Source organism: Mustela erminea, chromosome 5 (genome assembly GCF_009829155.1).
Source record: "Mustela erminea isolate mMusErm1 chromosome 5, mMusErm1.Pri, whole genome shotgun sequence".
Taxonomy (NCBI): Eukaryota; Metazoa; Chordata; class Mammalia; order Carnivora; family Mustelidae; genus Mustela; species Mustela erminea.
The window spans coordinates 27,706,080-27,725,433 of record NC_045618.1 but is presented as its reverse complement, the minus strand read 5'-3'; the positions used below and the strand labels follow the sequence as shown (position 1 = coordinate 27,725,433).

The 19,354-nt window shown below is 40.1% G+C and overlaps 1 protein-coding gene across 10 annotated transcripts in view; it reads left to right on the top strand.

Moving 5' to 3' along the window:
* The window catches only part of HERC2 (HECT and RLD domain containing E3 ubiquitin protein ligase 2), a 235,516-nt gene that overhangs the window by 207,171 nt on the left and 8,991 nt on the right, over positions 1-19,354 (top strand). For 7 of the 10 annotated variants that reach the window (XM_032342316.1, XM_032342318.1, XM_032342315.1 and 4 more), the window contains 7 exons: positions 6,922-7,099; positions 8,288-8,449; positions 10,425-10,516; positions 10,722-10,861; positions 15,017-15,204; positions 15,425-15,622; positions 19,161-19,244. In XM_032342316.1, the coding sequence (XP_032198207.1) occupies positions 6,922-7,099; positions 8,288-8,449; positions 10,425-10,516; positions 10,722-10,861; positions 15,017-15,204; positions 15,425-15,622; positions 19,161-19,244 (1,042 nt within the window). Of the gene's footprint in view, positions 1-6,921; positions 7,100-8,287; positions 8,450-10,424; positions 10,517-10,721; positions 10,862-11,501; positions 11,595-15,016; positions 15,205-15,410; positions 15,623-19,160; positions 19,245-19,354 lie in introns of those variants that run through there. The other 3 variants (XM_032342322.1, XM_032342323.1, XR_004285631.1) reach the window with 3 other exon arrangements.

Sequence of the window (19,354 nt, the reverse complement as noted above, 5' to 3'; positions counted from 1 at the left end):
ATCAAGCATTCAGCAAGATAAACTTTACAGTGTTCTACATCCAATCAGAAATTATCAGGCATGTGTGTCTTCAAGAAATAATGTTGGGAAAATTGGGTGTTCAGATGCAAAAGAATGAAATTGGGTCCCTCATGTACATCACTTACAAAAATTAACTCAAAGTGGAATAAAAACTTAAATGTAAGTGTAAGACCTGAAGCTGTAAAATTTCTAGAAGAAAACAGGGAAAAGCTCCTTGACATTGGTGTTTGCAGTGACTTTTTGAATATGACACTCATAGTGCAAGCACCAAAACCAAAAATAAACAAGTAGGACTGCGTCAAACAGCAAAAGAAACAATTGACAAAATGAAAAGCAGCCTGTAGAATAAGAGGAAATATTTGCAAACCATATAACCAGTCAGGGATTAATGTAGAAAATGTGTAAGGAATTCATATAACTCAATAGAAAAAAAACCAAAAAAACCAAACCACATGATTAACAAATGGGAAAAGACCCGAATAGACATTTTTTCCCCGAAGAATACATACAGATGTACTCATAGGTACATGAAAAGTTTCTAAACATCACTAATCATCAGGGAAATGCAAATCAAAACCACAATCAGATATTACCTCACACTTGTTAGAATGGCTATTATCAAGAAGGCACGAAATAGGAAGTGCTGGTGAGGACGTGGAGAAAAGGTAAACTTTGTACAATGTTGGTGGGAATATAAATTGGTGCAGCAACTATAGAAAAACATAGAAAAAAGTAAAAAAATAAAACTACCATATGATCCAGCAATCCCTCTTTTGGATATATATCTGAAGGAAACAAAATCATTGTCTTGAAAGGATCTGCACTCTCATGTTCAGTGTGGCATTGTTTATAATAGCCAAGACATGGAAACAACCTAAGTGTTCATCAGCAGATGAATGAATAAAGAAAATGTGGGGTTGTGTGTGGAGTGTGTATGTGTGTGTGTATGTGTATTATTCAGCCATAGAAAAGGAAATCTTGGTATTTGTGATAACTTGGATGAACCTTGAAGACATTATCTTAAGTGAAATGAGTCAGAGAAAGAGAAAACGCTAAGATCTCTCTTATATGTGAAATCTAAAAAAGCTAAACTCATTGAAATAGAGTAGGTTGGGAGTTACCCAAGGCTCGAGGTTGGAGATTGAGGAAATGTTGACAGAGTGTACTAACTTCCAGTTATAAGGTGAATAAGTTATGGGGATTTAACGTACAGTATAGTGACTATAGATAACAATACATTTTATTGTATCCTTGAAAGTTGCTAAGAGAGAGTAGATTTTTTTTTTTTAAAGATTTTATTTTTATTTATTTGACAGAGACAGATACAGCGAAAGAGGGAACACAAGCAGGGGAAGCAGGAGAGGGAGAAGCAGACCTCCCGCTAAGCAGGGAGCCTGATGCAGGACTCCATCCCAGGACCCTGGGATCGTGACCTGAGCCGAAGGCAGATGCTTAATGACTGAGCCACCCAGGCGCCCTGAGGGTAGATCTTAAATGTTCTCACCGCACAAAAATATTATTATGTGAGGTGATGGGTTTGTTAACTAAACTTACTGTAATAATCATTTTGTAATGTATACATGTATCAAATCATCACATTATACACCTTGAATTTATTTATTTTTATATGTCAGTTATATCTCAAAGCTATATAAAAATTATCAGGGATACAAAAAGTCAGGAAAATAGAGCCCATATAAGGAGAAAAATCAGTCGATTAAAACTGACCCAGAAATGACATAAGTGATACTACTGGATAAGAATGTTAAAACAGTATTTTAACCACAATCCTATGTTATTAAGAAACTTTTGGAAAATTTGAACATTTTAGAGACTGAAAGATATTTAACCAAATGCTTTAACCAAAGTCTTAATGATATGAAATATGTCTGAAATGAAAAGTACAGTACATGTTTAATACAGATTAATGTATAATCTGTTTAATACAGGTTAATGTATATGTATATACAATGTTTAGTGTAGATTAAACATTGCAGACGAATAGATCGATGAACTTGATGACCTAACAATAGAAACTGAAACACAGAAATGAAATACACATACATAAAATGAACATAGCATCAGTGAATTGTGGATATACAGTCTTAAGTGGCCTATTCTATGAATAGTTTGGAGCCACCAGTGGAGGATGGGGGGGGGGATTTTGAAAAATAATAGCGAAAAATATGCAAATTTGATGAAAACTATAAACTCAAAGATTCAAGAAGGTCAAAGAACTTAAGGCAAAAGGAACATGAAGGAAACTTACCAAGGCACATGGTCAAGGCTCAAGACTGCTGATAAAGAGAAAAAAATCATAAAAGTAGCTAGAGGGAAAAATACATGTTACATATATAGAAAAAAGACAAAGGATGACAGCAAATTTCTTACAGAAAACAATGCAAGCTAGAAGATGGTGGAGGTACTGAAAGTAAAAATAACTGTCAACCTAGAATTTGTTTACTCTAGGAAAATATTTTTTCAAGAATAAAATTGAAGTAGACTCATTCAGACATAACAAAAGCTGAGATAATTCAACACCTGCAGACCTGCACAACAAAAATGTTAAAGGAGTTATTCAAACAGAAGGAAAGTTATATCAGATGGAATTAGGGTTCTATACAAATGAATGAGGAAATAGCTGCATGGGTTAATTAATATCATGACTTTTTCCTTAATATATAAATATTTTCAAAAGGTAATTAAGTATTTCAAGGATATAATAAAAATGAATTGAGACACAGAAGTAAAATATATAGCAATAATAAGAGGAAGACAACATCAACACAGAGGCTTTGGGGGTAGGAAATAGAAGTATTCCACTGTGATGCTCTTATATTATACATGATGTAGTATGTGACCAGATTAAACTGTAATAGGTATTCTGCATACCCTAAAACAAACATTAATATAATGCAACAAAAAGCTTTACTTGATAAACCAACCAAGAAGCTAAAGTGAAATTGTAAAACATACTATAAGAAGAAAAAAAATTGAGTAAACAAAGGAGACAAGTAGGAAAAAGATAGCAAGATGTGATATAAGCAAAAATATATCAACAGTAACATCAAATGTAAATGGTTTAGGCACTTCATTTAAGAGTCAGAGGTTGTCAGAAGGGATATAAAAGCAAGATTAAATCTATTTTAAAACTAATTTTAAATATTAGACACATAAATAGATTATAAGTAAAAAAATGGAAAAATATATACCATATTAACACTAATCAAAAGAAAGCTGGTATGCTTGTATTAATATCATACAAAGTAGATTTCACAGCAAAGAATATTGAGAGGGATAAAAAGGGTCAATTAGTAATGATGAAGTGGTCAGTCATCGAGGGGACATAATATCTTAAATGTTGACACAATTAATGGTAGACCTTCTGAATACATGAAATTAAACAAAATGACAGAGTTGCAGGTAAAAATAGACAAATCCACAGTTACAGTTGGAGATTTTAATACCCTTCTCTCAATAAGCAATAAAACATGTAAATAGAAAATCTGTCAGAAGACAACTCTTGTCAACTAACTTGATCAAATACTCATTTACAGAACATTCAATTTAGCAAAAGCACTTTCTTTTCAACTGCATATGTAACAACTACCAACATAGACCATAATTTGGGCCAAAAAACCAAATCATACACATCAAGAGTACTCAAGTAATATAAATTATATTCTGTGACCCTAATGGAATTAATTAGAAACCAATAACAATAAAATCTCTGGGAAATCTTCCAAATATTTGGAAAGTAAATAAAACCTTTTGAAATAACTGGCCAAAGAGGGAATCAGAAGTAAATTAGAAATGATTTTGACCATGGGGCTCCTGGGTGGCTGAGTGAGTTAAGCGTCTGCCTTCAGCTTAGATTATGATCCCAGGGTTCTGAGATCAAGCCCTACATTGGGCTCCCTGCTCTGCAGGGAGCCTGCTTCTCCCTCTCCCCTGCTTGCTACTCCCCTTGCTCAGATGCTCTCTCTCTGTCAAATAAATAAACAGAATCTTTAAAAAAAAAAAAAAGAAGAAAGAAAGAAAGAAAGGAAAAAGATTTTTCACCTGAGTGAAAATGTACACTTGATCTTAGCCAAAAGGCCGAGAAGCGATCCCTGAGTGAAAATGTAAACAGAGTATAAAAATGTATGTGATCCAGCAAAGGCAGTACTTAGGAGATTTATAGCATAAAATGCCTTTTTAAAAAAATTTATAAAAGAAACATATTTTTTAATGACTTCAGTTTGTATGTTGAGACCTAGAATAAGGACAAATGCAACCCAGAATAAGCAGAATAAAGGAAATAAGGAAGATCAGAGTGAGAATCCATGAAACAGAAAATAGAGCAATAGAGAAAAATCAAAGAAAACAAAAGTTAGTTTTTTGAGAAAGTCAGTATAAAACCTGCCTCTAGACTGATCAAGAAAAAAGATTATACAAATTGTAGCAATATCAGGAATGAGGGCATTTAATCACTGCAGAATGAATAGCTATTGAAAAATATAATGAACATCTTTATGACAACAAATGCAGCTTTTTAGATGAGATGGACAAATTCCTCAAAGGACACATACTCTTTAAAGCTCACTCAAGAAACAATAGGTGACTCAGATAGCTTTGTGTCTATTTAAGTAAATGAGTTTGCCATAAATAAATCTCCATAAACGGGTGATATGGTTTCTGCCACATGTATAAGTAACAGATAATACCAATTCTTAACAAACTATTTTAGAAAATTGAGGAGGGCATTCTCCCCAACTCTCCTTTGTGGATAGCTTTAGTCTTACATCAAAACTAGACTTAGACATTAATAGAGAAATACAGACCAATGTCCTTCATGAAAGTAGATATAAAAATTCTTAAGATTTTAGAAAATCAAATTTGACAATATATAAAAGGATAATACACCACCATGATCAAGTGAGTTTTATGTCAGAAATTGCATAATTGTCTTTTAACATTGGAAAATGAATCCAGTAATAAAGAAAAACCACATATGGTCATCTTAGTAGATGAAGGAAGGAAAAACATTTGACAGACTTCATCAGTTCCTGACAAATAGTTTTCACTAATCTAGGAATAAAAAAGAGAACTTCTGTGACTTGATGAAGAGCATCTCTGTTACACATAGAGCTAATACAATACTTAAGAGTGACAGACTGAACCTCCTCCAATTTCAGGAAAAAGACAAGGACATCTACTATCAAGATTCAGTATTGTACTTCAAGATTAGCACGTGCAGTATAGCAGTATAAAAAAGGCATTCAGATTGGAAAGAGAATTAAAGCTATTTACATGTAGTATAATTGTTGATAGAGAAAATCCATGCTATCAACAAAAAAGCTACTAGAATTAATAAGTGAGATTAGCAGGGTTGCAGGATAGATCACTAAGTAAAAGGCAGTTGTGTGTCTATGCATACACAATGTAATCAGAAATTAAAGTTTTAAAAATACCATTTATATTATCCTCCTCCCAGAATTGAAATAGTAAGGGACAAATTTGACTTGGTCGGGGGAGGAGGTAAAAAAAAAAAAAACCAAAAAAAAAAAAACCGTGGAGAATTTATAGGCAGAAAACTGTAAAATACTGGTGGGGGAAATTTTAAAAGACCTAAAATTATGGAGGAGAGTATACTCTGTGTTCATGGATTAGAAGACAATATTATTTTGTCAGTTTTCCTCCAATTAACCTACATGCTTTACCTTCCCAATTAAAATGTGTGTAAAAATTGACAAACTGATTGTAAAATTCATATGGAAATTCAGAGTGCCTAGAATAATCAAAACAATTTTAAAAATAAGGAGCAAAGTTGGAGGACTGACATTATTTCAAACCTCATTTTAAAGCTACGGTAATCGAGACAGTATAGTATTGTAAAAAGAGAAAGGTACCAGTGAAACACAAGAGTCTAAAAATGTATCACAAATACTGAATAATGACTGGAAAAATGAAGCTTGATTTCTCTCTTATAACTTCCAATGCACAGTTTACAAAAGTGCAGACATTTTATTGGAGAACAGAACTTTTTCAACAAATGGTCTTGAACAATTGGATTACCATATAGCAGCAGTGAACTTCTTGCACCACATCCAGATTTAACTCAAAAGGATTGGTAATCATAAATGTAAAACCTAAATCCAAAATCTTCTAGAAGAAAACATGAGAGAAAACCTTTGTGACTTAGGTCAGATAAGGATTTTTAGATAAAACTCCAAAAACATAATCCAGTAAAGAAAAATAGGATAAATTGAACTTCATAAAAATGTAAACTTCAGGCTTTCGAAAGATAGATTGAAAAGACATGCTGCATACAGACTGAGAAAACATTATTTGTAATGATACATCTGGCTAAGGTCTTTCAAAACTCAGTAATAAGAAAATAAGTTTGCTATCAGTGTTTGCCCCATTGTAGGCTAGTTAACATTCAAATGATAAAACTCCTTAAATGAAATGTTGATTTATAGCAAGGGTGGGCAACTTGGTTTGGTAGAGTCAGGTAGTAATAAATATTTTAGACCAGCCACATGCAGTCTTTGTTGTATATGCTTCAGTTTTTGTTTTTGTTTTTTAATAGCCCTTTAAAAATATAAAATTCATTCTTGTTAATTGGCCTTTCAAAAACAGGCCATGGGCCAGATTGGCCTGCATTGGGCACTACTCTCCTGGCTTCTCATTTCGATTGAAAGTCTCTGCTCTCTGGCATTAGGGTAGCTGGTATAAAAGGAGACAGTTAGAAAATAATGAAGTTTTGACTTCAGGTCTGAATGATTGTTCTTAATTAACTGATTTGAGAGGTGTACATTAAATAAGTGAACAGCAAACCAAAAGTCTAATATTTAATACTTTTAAAATATTTAAGAATAAAACTATTACAGTTATCCTTGTTGACCTTATTTGCAGTCCATGTGACCGCCCTCGAGTCATTGAGTCTCTGAGAGGAATTGAAGTGGTTGATGTTGCTGCTGGTGGAGCCCACAGTGCCTGCGTCACAGCAGCAGGGGACCTCTACACATGGGGCAAAGGCCGGTATGGCCGCCTGGGACACAGCGACAGCGAGGACCAGTTAAAGCCAAAGCTGGTGAGAAGGCACCTTGAAAAGGTGCTCAGAGGTCTAGGGCGGCTCTTCACACCCTCACTGTTGAAGGTGGTGGGGGAGGTAGCTATGCCATTGTGATTTTTAAAAGTCAAAAGTATTTCCTCTTCTAGTTTCTTTTATTTTAGATTGATGGCCTTACACTCATTATTTACAAGCAGGTTTTTTTTTTTTTCATTTAAAAAAAAATATTTTTTTATAAACATAATATATTTTTATCCCTAGGGGTACAGGTCTGTGAATCGCCCAGTTTATACACTTCACAGTACTCACCAAAGCACATACAAACAGGTTTTGTATTCAGTGAGTCATTTAAACAGGGTAGTATTTGAAATACTACCTTTTATTTATATTTTATTATATATATATATATAATAAATATATAATAGTATTTATTAACATAAATTAGTATTACTTGGCATCTAGCTGAATGCTTTGGCTGCTATAAGGCCCACTGTATTTTGGGTGAAGCAGTAAGTAAGACTTCTTGGTGTGGTAGGACTGGCTGATTGGGGACACTGATTCCTGCCTCCTATAGTTTAGATTTATTTGGTTCATTCAGATGAAGGTGTTTCTGTCTCATCTTACAAGATTATTAAAATTGCACTTTCTTTGCAAAGGCTTCCCTCCCCGCCCTCCACACAGACAGAAAGAGCATCACAGTACTTTAAAGCCTTTCCTGGGATGCCTGAGTGTTTAAGTGGATTAAGTGACTGCCTCTTGATTTTTGTTCAGGTCATGATCTCAGGGTTGCAAAATTGAGCCCCGCATCAGACTTTGCACTCAGTGGGAAGTCTGCTTAGATTCTCTATCTCTCCCTCCCCATCGCCTACTCTCGAGTGGGCATCTGCTCTCTCCGTCTGTCTCTTTCATTCAAATAAGTAAATCTTTTTTTGGTGGGGGGAAGGTTTTATATACTTATTTGACAGAGAACACAAGCAGGGGCAGAGGGAGAGGGAGAAGCAGGCTCCCTGTGGAACAGAGAGCCTGATGTGGGGCTCAATCCCAGGACCCTGGAATCATGACCTGAGCCAAAGGCAGATGCTTAACCGACGGAGCCACCCAGGCAATCATAAATAAATCTTTTTTTAAAAATTAAGAAAAATAAAATCTTTCCTTAGGTAAACTTCCTTTCTACTACAGTCGGATAACTTTGATTCCTTTTTTCTGAAGGTGGAGGCGCTACAGGGCCACCGCGTGGTTGACGTTGCCTGTGGCAGTGGAGATGCCCAGACCCTCTGCCTCACTGATGATGATACTGTCTGGTCCTGGGGGGACGGGGACTATGGCAAACTTGGCCGAGGAGGCAGTGATGGCTGTAAAGTACCCATGAAGGTATTTGTGTCTGCGCAGTGAGAGAAAGGCACCATTCCCAAAGATCTTGGGATGGTATCAGGTCTTTCTGGAGCTCTTAGAGCCCCCTGGACCCTCTCAGGAGCACCAAGTCTCACTGCCCCATCCCCCATTATGTGTCTCTCAGCACATCTTACCTTCTTTGCAGAAAATATAATGGATAATTGGGTAAAAAGTGAGTGAAAGGCCCAAAGGTATTGAGATACCTTAAGTGCTATCTGAAATTTATGTAATTTTGTGAGACCTGTGTTTTTATGTAGTATGTAGACCTGTTTGAGGAAAAGAGTAACAAATTCTTCATAGTCTTTTCAATTTACAGAGTTCTATAGCTATGAATATAATAGTGCTTGCTGAAAGGGTTGCATCTGGTTTAGCCAGAGGACATCCTGTGTTAAATGGACATCCTGTGATGGCCTAAGAGAAGAGGCTACAGGCCTGGATTGGGGGTCAGATTGCTTTTCTCCATGTGACCTGCATGATTCTGAGCAATTTCTTAACTTTGTGAGACTGTCTTGCCCTTGTGAATGGGCAGTTGGCAGAGATGAAGTTCATTGATGTGTTTAGATCATGTGCTGACTGCTGTGCTGCCTGCAGTGTGTGTGAACACGACCGGGTCATTTAGCTGAGGTGCTTTGCTGTGGATTTGCGAGTGTGTGTGCTGTGAAAGAACAATAGAAACTGTTGCTGCTTGGTGTCTAATCTTGATAGGGATCTGGGACTGTGTGTGTGGAATAGAGACCCTCACTGTGCACTGGCAGCCCTGGGAGGCAGCATTCTACCAGAGGCCCCCTCAGATGGGATGAGAGCCAGGCTAGAGCTACATAGCTTTTCTTCCCACAGCTGTGCTGCCCCGTACAGTAGCTGTTAGCCACACCTGGCTATTTAAGTTTAAATTTAACTCAGTTAAGAGTAGGTAAATTTACAATTCACTTCTTCTTTCATAGTGGCCACATTTCATGTGCTCAGTAGCTCCATGTGTCTGGTAGCTTCCATTTGGGCATTGTGGACACAGCACATTAACATCATTGCAGAGAGTAGTTTTGGCTGATGCTACCTACAGCCAAAGCCTGGTGGAGATGTGCTTGGAGGCATCCCTGTGCCCTGCTGGGCACTGCTGGAAAACTAGAAGCTCAGGGCTTCTTCCTCAGTCTTATCATCTCTTGTTCCTTTTCTCTTGTATGGTATTTTAACCATGTTACAGTTTACTTAGGGTTTCCAAATTTATGGGAAAACTGTCTGTTATGGACTTTATTATGCTTAGGAAAGCTTAGACACAGGCTTTGAACCATCAGGGATTAGGATGTTGGACATTGGGGGGTTGGAGGTCATTAGTGATGTGATTGTGACAGAGATGAGGGTGAGGGGAGAACTAAGAGAATAGATTGTTTTAATTAAATTTAAAATCAAATATGAGAACCTTAAGTCTGAAAACAGTCACAGATAATAAGAGCATAGCTTGCTGGATGAGAAAGGGTGATGACTAGGTTAGTGAGCCGTAGTGAGACCTCTGGGTATTGGCTGTGAAGGGCCTGGAACCTAAGTGTCCAGGGATGGAGGTGAGTTCCAGTACTAGCTGACCAAGGTCATATTTAATTTAATAAACCTAGATAGATGGAGGCCAGAGCTCTGGTCCTCTTGGCCAACCCTCTTCCCCATTGCTTATTGCTCCTTGCCTGTAGGCCTATGGGGTGTGAGAGGGCTGGATGGCAGAGGAGAAGTACAAGGCTTTCTGGAGAATGGAATCACCACACTGCAAAGAGAAATGGAATTGGGAGAGTGGATTTTAGGGGAAAATGATCACAGACCTTGAACTGTGATATGTCCATTTTTAGTGGGTCTTTATTTGACCTGAGTAACGATTTTCAGAATTCCTTAGAAGATTTAGTTCAGTCTCTATGTGGTTGCAGCAGTCAGCAATAACCTTGAGTCAGTCTAATTGAATCTTTTTTCCTTCTAGATTGATTCTCTTACAGGCCTTGGAGTGGTTAAAGTAGAGTGTGGGTCCCAGTTTTCTGTCGCCCTTACCAAATCTGGTGCTGTTTATACTTGGTATGTAAGATTCTGTTTGTTTAATATCACCAAAACTAGTTTACTAATGTGAAGTTATATTAACTGACATCTCATAGATTGAGATGTAACTTCTATCGCAGGCTGTGATTTGTGTCCTGAAGTATGATGCTTAAGCCAAGAGGGTGGGGCAGGTGGTAAACGACAGGGCCTTGGCACTCATAATTCTATATTTCCTTTTGTACAGGGGCAAAGGTGACTATCACAGGTTGGGCCATGGATCCGATGACCATGTTAGAAGACCACGGCAGGTCCAAGGGTTGCAGGGGAAGAAAGTCATTGCTATTGCCACTGGCTCCCTGCACTGTGTTTGCTGCACTGAGGATGGTAGGTGGGAGGCCCAATGTTGCAACACAGAGGCCTTTGAAATCTAAGAGGTTGCTCAGGAATAATACATTCAGCCGTAACGGGCGGGGAGCAATTATATTATATCTGAGAATTTCTCTGGTGAGCAGGACTCTGGCTCTTGTCATCTTCAGCCCCTGGTATTAACACTTGTGAATATGTTACATTTCATGGCTGTGCAGAAAAGAGCTAACAGAGCACATCTGATACTGCTGTCCTTAGGAAGGGCTGCTTGCAAGGTGGCCCTCAGCTGGCCTCTGAGAACCTGAATTTTGGGGGGACTCCTTCCCTTCCCTAATTGACAAAAGTCCTCGCTGTGCCTAAACAGCACAATGTGGTCTCTGCTGAAACCTGTTTCCTAGAACCTTGGTATGTGCCAGGCAGAAGTGTCCATGTGACAGCCCTAGTGAAATCTCTGCTCACCGAAATTTCTAATGAGCTTCCTTAGTAGACAGCACTTTACATGTGTTGTCACAGCTCATTGCTAGAGGAATTAAACTTGTCCTGTGTAACTCCATTGGCATTGGATCATTGGAAGCTTGTATCTGGTTTATCTGTACTTTACCCCATGTGCCTTTTCCCTTTGCTGATTTTTCTTCGTGTCCTTTCACTGTGATTGTAGCTGAGTATGACTGTATGCTGAGCCCAGGGAGTTTACCCAGTGAATGAGGAAACCTGAAGGTGGTCTTGAGGACCCCAGCACAATGGCAAAAGGGTCTGTACAGATGGAATTAAGGTTGATGATCAGCTGACATTACAATATGAAAATTATTTTGGATTATTAGATGGGCTAGTGTAATTACACAGATCCTTCACAGCAGAAAAGGAGGCAGAAGAGTCAGTCAAAGATGTGACAGAGAAGAGGCAGGAGAGATTTTTCAAAGTGTGAGAGGGTCTTGATCCTCATTGTTGGCTACAAAGATGGAGGAAAGGGGCCAGGGAATGTGGGTGAGCACTGGAAGCTAGGAACAGGTGACAGCTGACAGCCCATAGGAAGTAAGACCTTGGTCCTCCAAAGAACTTAATTGTCCCAACAGCCTGAATGAACAAGGAAGTGGGTTCTCTCCCTTAGAGTGTCCAATAAGGACGCAGCCTGCTGATAGCTTGCTATTAGCCTAGTCAGATTCATGTTGGACTTCTGACCCACAGAACTGAAAGAACCGTTTAAGCCAGTAAGTTGTGGTAATTTGTTATGGTAATGATAGAAAACTAGTGTACCATCTTTCATTAAAACAGCCATTTCCCCATTTTTCCCTTTTAAAGCCTTTGGTGAATTATATGAACATGTACCCTTCAATCGTTTCATTAATGGAGGAGTTTCATATATGAATAAGTAATTTTTATGGTGTATTGTGGACTGACATTGTTCGTTCTTAATCAAGAACTTAGAACACATTTTTTAATTACTTCATTTTCATTCTTTAAATTTTTGAAGCAAATCACACACTTTGAGAACAGTTTGTAGTGCAGTACAAAGACCTTTTTTTGATCCATGTGAGAGTTGGGTACTGCCCATCACTATGAACATTTGAGTGTTTACTTCCTACAAACCAGGACACTACTGAACAATCCCAACATTTGGGAAATGTACATTTGGGAAATTCCCACTGGTTATTACTACACCTGATCTTCATGCCCATTTTTATGATACAACACAAGTTACATTTAGCTGAAACATGTTCATGTCTCTTCTACTCTGAGACAATCTTCAGTTGACCATGAGCATTATTCTTTGACACTTCTTCAGTCTTCCTGATTTTTTGAACTGTGACACCTTTGAAGATTGTAGACTTGTTATATTGTAGAACATCCCTCATGTGAGTTTGTCTGATATTTCCTCAGTAGATTCAATTTCTCATCTTTGATCTTAATTCATGCTCTGTTCTTAATTCATTCTCAGTTCATCAGGTGTTGTGCAATTTCTCTTGGTCCCATTACCAGTGTTGTTAACTTTAATCACTAGATTAAGGTGGTAGCTGCCAGGCTTTTCCACACTGAGTATCCTTTGTAACAAATGAGTATTTGGGACGGTATTTGAAACTATTTAAATATCCCTTTTCTCATTGAATATTTTATTCTCATCAGATGTTTATTTTTTCATTTACATCTATGTGAGATGCCAGGTTTCCTAATTTATTCAAGGGATATATATATAATCTGTTACTGTTACAAATTTTGATGCTCAGATTGGCCCTATTGTGCTAGCTTTATTTGCTGGTGTGTGCCCATCATTCATGGAATACTTCCTTGCTTTCTGACACAATGAGACACAGTATCTTCTTCACTCCCCATGGCCCAAGCCTAGCGTTGGCCATTTCCCCAAGGAGTCGTGGTGTCTTTAGAGGAGAATGGTTTTTAGAAGACAGATCAGGTCGATGGATGGGCTCATTGCTTTTGGGATGTCACTGCTCCCAGGCATTCTGAGTGGATAGAGCCAGGGAATACTTACGTAAATAATATACAAATTTATATCTATGTTATTTTTGTATCTATATATGTATATTGAATACCATACATTCCCACTAAGACCACAGGTTCCAGTTCTGTACCACAGGGTTCATTCTAGTTTTCTTTCTTTCCATCTCTTTTGATGAGAATCTTGGGTTTCTTTATCCCTAATGCAGTGATTCAGTTACTCTGCCTCATGTGACCAGTGTCTGGCCATTGCCTTTGCCCTCTCCCCTGAATGAATCCTCATGCATCTCGGGCTGTGACTGCCCACTCTGGGCCACCCCTACACATGGGGTACTTGTCTCTCTGCTTAGGCCAATTCCCCACACAGGGACACCTGCTATATGGAAGTTTTTGTCATTAGTGGACTCTGATTCTTTGCATCCATCTGTACCTCTGCAGAGAAGTCCTCCTCTCCTTATTGTGCTATGATGCCCACCAAATGGCTTTAGGAGTAAACTGTCCAGCTGTCCAGATTGGGAAGGGGCAGGGCACAAGCACACTGTCCTTGATCATGCAGGCATCACACTATACAGAGTGCTGCTTGTGGCTGCATGGCTCCCTGAGGAATCTTTGTGGATATGGCAACTAACTTCATTTCTATTTTAGTCACCCAGTGATCTGACCCTTAGAACAGTTTTCAGAGCCTGGGTGGCGCAGTGGGTTAAAGCCTCTGCCTTCCGCTCAGGTCATGGTCCCAGGGTCCTGGGATCGAGCCCCGCATCGGGCTCTCTGCTCAGCGGGGAGCCTGCTTCCCCCTCTTCCTCTGCCTGCCTCTCTCCCTACTTGTGATTCTCTGTCAAATAAATCAATAAAATATTTTTTTAAAAAAAGATTTTATTGATTTATTTGGTAGACAGAGATCACAAGTAGGGAGAGAGCCAGGCAGAGGAAGAGGGGGAAGCAGGCTCCCCGCTGAGCAGAGAGCCCGATGCGCAGGGAGCCCGATGTGGGACTCGATCCCAGGACGGTGGGATCATGACGAGCCGAAGGCAGCCACTTAACCAACTGAGCCACCCCAGCGTCCTGGGGGTTGTGTTTTTTTAACCCACTAAGCCACCCAGGCACCACTGGTTGTGTTGTTTTAAAAAACTGATGGGACGCCTGGGTGGCTCAGTTGCTTAAGCAGCTGCCTTCGGCTCAGGTCATGATCCCAGCGTCCTGGGATCGAGTCCCACATCGGGCTCCTTGCTCCGGAGGGAGCCTGCTTCTCCCTCTGACTCTGCCTTCCACTCTGTCTGCCTGTGCTCGCTCTCGCTCGCTCTCTCTGACAAATAAATAAAATCTTTAAAAAAAAAAAAAACTGATATTTTTTCCTCTCCATTTAACATAAAAAATTAATTTGGGCAATTAAGGTATTATCATCTGTTTTACTATTACTGTTCTGATTAAGAACTGTTGCAGTTATGTGCTTGGTCCTGTGAACAAATGCTATTTTAAGACCAGAATCTTGTGCCTCTTAACTAGAAAAGGCACATTGGCCAGCAGGGACTGTCAGGAGTTCTAAGAAGCACTCTACCTCTTTGGGTGTTATGATGAGACATGTAGGTCGCACATGAAGTTGACCTTCAAGACAGGTGATCATCAACACCCCATTGAAGGAAGTATGATTGTGATGGGAAAATGGTGGTTGTGCATTCATTAGTCCCAGTATACAAGTACTTATTCTAAATTCACTTCATTTAGGAGAAGTTTATACATGGGGCGACAATGATGAGGGGCAACTGGGAGATGGAACTACAAATGCCATTCAGAGGCCTCGGTTGGTAGCTGCCCTTCAGGGTAAGAAGGTCAACCGTGTGGCCTGTGGCTCAGCACATACCCTTGCCTGGTCAACCAGCAAGCCTGCCAGTGCTGGGAAACTTCCTGCACAGGTAAGTACAGATTTGGCCAGCTGGGCTAGGAGTGTATAAGTAGTGACAAAGTTACTATCTGTGTATCGAATTATGCATGTAGGCCACACTCACACTTCATTTTCCATTGTATATTTACAGAGGTGTTTTTGAAAAAAATATTTTCAGAATTCATCTACAAACTATGGCTTATCTGTGCATTTGACACCTAAGTTGACTTAATGCAGCTTCAATGTTTCAGGTTCCCATGGAATACAATCACTTGCAGGAAATCCCCATAATAGCACTGCGGAATCGGCTGCTGCTGCTACATCACATCTCAGAGCTCTTCTGCCCCTGTATCCCCATGTTCGACCTGGAAGGCTCTCTTGATGAAACTGGACTTGGGCCTTCTGTGGGGTTTGACACTCTGCGAGGAATTCTGATATCCCAGGGAAAGGTACTCTTGTAGCAAGCTTTGCTATAGGCAAAACTGGTATTTCAGTTTTAATCCAATGAAAATTCCTGAACTGAGAATATATAGAGTAAAGCTTATTCAGGAGATGTTCATTGAGCACCTACTATACGGCAGGCTCTGTTCTGGGGGCTCAGAATGTATCAGTGAAAAACAGATAAAAATGTCTTCTCTTTTAGAGCTTACATTAAAAATTACTAGTGTGGTGTGGTATTTTCCCACTTGCTTCCCACCTCCCCAAAAGGGTGGGGTGGTTTGCAAAACTAAGCCTTCTTGGCAATGTTCTCTACTTGGCTAGCCTAAGGCATTATAGCAAATCCCTACTGGCAGCAGGAAGGAAAAAGAAGCTAATTTCTTCCCCAGGGAAGTCCAGGAGAGGGTGCTTTGATAGTCTAGATGATTTAGATGAAAGTTCACTACCAGGATGTATAGAGATTCCTTGTCAAAGGATAATTTTTAACAGGCTGTGAATAGAATCATGAAAGAGGGCACATAAAAATCACCAGACAGATTTTGACCCATCGACATCTGTAATAACTTGAGCTTTTTAGAAATAGGGTGTCTGATTCAGGAGTTAAGTTTCTGGCAAGCAAGTTGACAGGATATCCTAACAGAACCATTGTGTAATAGGGGAAATATTTGTGCCGAAAAAAAAGCACAGAGGTTAGATTTGAGGACTCCTAATTCTGAAGAGTCTGATTCTGAGACCTATTTTGTAGCCTATTTTGTTATCAAAGATTGCGGTTTTTTAAATTTTTAATTTAATTTTTTAATTTTTTAAAGACTTTTATTTAATTATTTGACAGAGAGAGAGCACAAGCAAGGGGAACAGCAGACAGAGGGAGAGGGAGAAGAAGGCTCCCCACTGAGCCGGGAGCCTGAGGCAGGACTCAACCCCAGGGCCCCAGGATCATGATCTGAGCCAAAGGCAGACGCTTAACCAACTGAGCCATCCAGGCGCCCCTAATTTTTATTTTATTTTTTTAAAAAAATTATTTATTTATTAGAAAGAGAGCCCCCACGCATGCAGGTAGGGGAAGAATCTGCTGGAGAGACTCTCAAGCAGACTCCTTGCTGAGCATTGAGTCCCATGCAGGGCTTGATGCCATGACCCATGAGATCATGACCCGAGCTGAAACCAAGAGTCCGATGCTCAGCTGACTGAGACCCAGGCGTCCCATATTGTTTTTTGTTTATTTGTTTGTTTGTTGTTTTTTTAAATAATAAAATCTAGATGTTTTGGAGTCCCATCTGAGCAGATCCTCCCCTTCTCCCCCCAGGATTGGCTTTGTTGGCACTTAGCTGAAGGAGACTGGTACACACATCTTCTTTTCTCTTTTTTTTTAAAGATTTTGTTTATTTGTTAGAGAGAGAGTGCCCACAAACAGGGGGAACAGCAGGGAAAGGGAGAAGCAACCTCCCCACTGAGCAGGGAGCCTTATGTGGGACTTGATCCCAGGACCCTGGGATCATGATCTGAGCCACAGGCAGACACTTAACCGACTGGGCCACATAGGCATCTCCACACATTTTATTTTAATGGATAGCTTAGAGGCAGGTGGACATTAATAAGGATTGTGGTAATGGTAACATCTCTCCGATGGTGGGAAACAAGAAAAAGTTGTGTGTGGGTAACATTGATACGAAACTTCAACCATTTTTTAATAATAAAAGTAGGAAATTTTATCCCTTTTACCATTTTTTTTAATCTGTCAGAGTAGAGGTGAGAATAGGCAGCTAGGGGAAAAAAGCCTTCCCACATAGGGAGAAAACCAAGTGAGAGGCAGGATGTGTTCCACACAGACTGCATGAGTGTTCTGGAGGCTGTGAGCATGGCTGGGACAGCAGGAATGCTGAGGGAGTCCAGCAGGCACCCTCAGGGTGGGTGTGGATGTGTAATAGGCCTCTGTTCTGGTCCTGGGTAGGAAAGGATCATACCTGTTGGAAAATTGGGACTGTATGTTGCTTGTGACCATGGAGAGTTATTACCAGGATGCAATTCAGAGCACAGAAGTGAGAGAGCACCACAGGAGAGCCAGCTGGGTGAGACCATTCAGAGAAAAAAAATGTTCCTGTGGAGGAGGAACTGGCCTTGGTTCTGGGCAATTAGTAAAACAGAAGTTAGGCAGAGGAGAGGGCAAAAGTAGCTGGTAGGTGTTATATAAGGGTGCGTGGTGATGGATGCACCTCTTTGAGACCCTGTGTGCTGTGGTAGGTTCGCCTCTATGGGCTGGTTGTCTCTCTGACACCTTCACTTGATCTTCTCTGCTTCTGAGGCCACCTCCTTGGGCTGCTTAGGGCTATTGCCCCTCCTGCTTTCAGAGGCTGGAGTTCTGACCTGGGAGAGGGACTAGATACTGTTACAGGTACCTTGGGCTTCCCTGGCCATGTTGTATTTGGACAAGAGCAGGGTTATCCATTTGGCAGAGATCTGGGACTCCCACTGATCCTACCTTCTTTGAGTCTCTTGAGTCTCCTTCCCTATTTCTGTCCTCACTGCTGCTGCCTATGCCCTAGTCCATATGAGCATGGCGGGCCTGCCTCTACCTGGGTGATATTGGGCCCCATTCTCTTTTTTTGCTGTTTTGCCCTGGGTATTCCAGGTTTCTTTCAGTATATGGTAACTATATGTTCCCTCCTTCATTGGTCTCCCCACCCCCACCCTGAGCCTATCCTGACCTGTAGGACCCCCTGGCCGTGCTGCTCTTTAGTGGTTTTGTCAGGACAATGACAGTGAGGCATAGTGTTTAATGTCAGTCCTTCCATGTGGACTTGTAGTTCGTCTGGAAGCCCTTGGTTTTCTAGTCGATCCTCTGGGCTTGGCCTGAGTCCCAAGTCAGAGCAGACATCTGGACCTCCACCAGAGTGTGGTGGGCTCCTCTTGCCTCTAAATAGGGGACATGTAGCACTGGTGGGACTCTGCATAGATTTGTGGATGGGTTCCAGGCTGTGCCCCCACACCACCTCACGATTCAGAAAAGAGCATTTGTAGTTACTGTTCTTAAGAAAATTTGACTTTTTGGAATATTACTTAGCCATCAGAAAGGATGAATACCTACCATTTGCATCGACATGGATGGAACTGGAGGGTTTTGTGCTAAGTGAAATAAGTCAAGCAGAGAAAGACGATTATCATATGGTTTCACTCATATGTGGAATATAAGAAGTAGCACAAAGGACCATAGGGGAAGGGAGGGAAAACTGAAGCAGGACATCCAAGAGGGAGTCAAACCATGAGAGACTCTGGATTCTGGGAACAAACTGAGGGTTGTAGAAAGGGGCGTGTGGGGATGGGGTAACAAGGTGATGGGTGTTAAGGATAGCCCTGGGTTGTGATGAGCCCTGGGTGTTATATGCAACTAATGAATTGTTGAACACTACATCAAAATCGCATGTTGGCTAATTGAGCTTAATAAAAATAAAAAAAGAAAATTTGACTTAGGAAAGGATATTTAAAACAAACCTATGGGTAATAATATTTCCTATAGCAGATTCTAAATTTTGTCCATCTGTCATGTTTTAGGAGGCAGCTTTCCGAAAAGTAGTACAAGCAACTATGGTGCGAGATCGCCAGCATGGTCCTGTGGTAGAATTGAACCGGATTCAGGTAACAAGTGAAAACTGTTCTTAGTCTAACTAACAATTCTTAGATAGGATGGTTTTGTCGTTGGGAGTCATGGCCCCCCACAGCTTGGGATGAGAGCAGACTTTCTCATG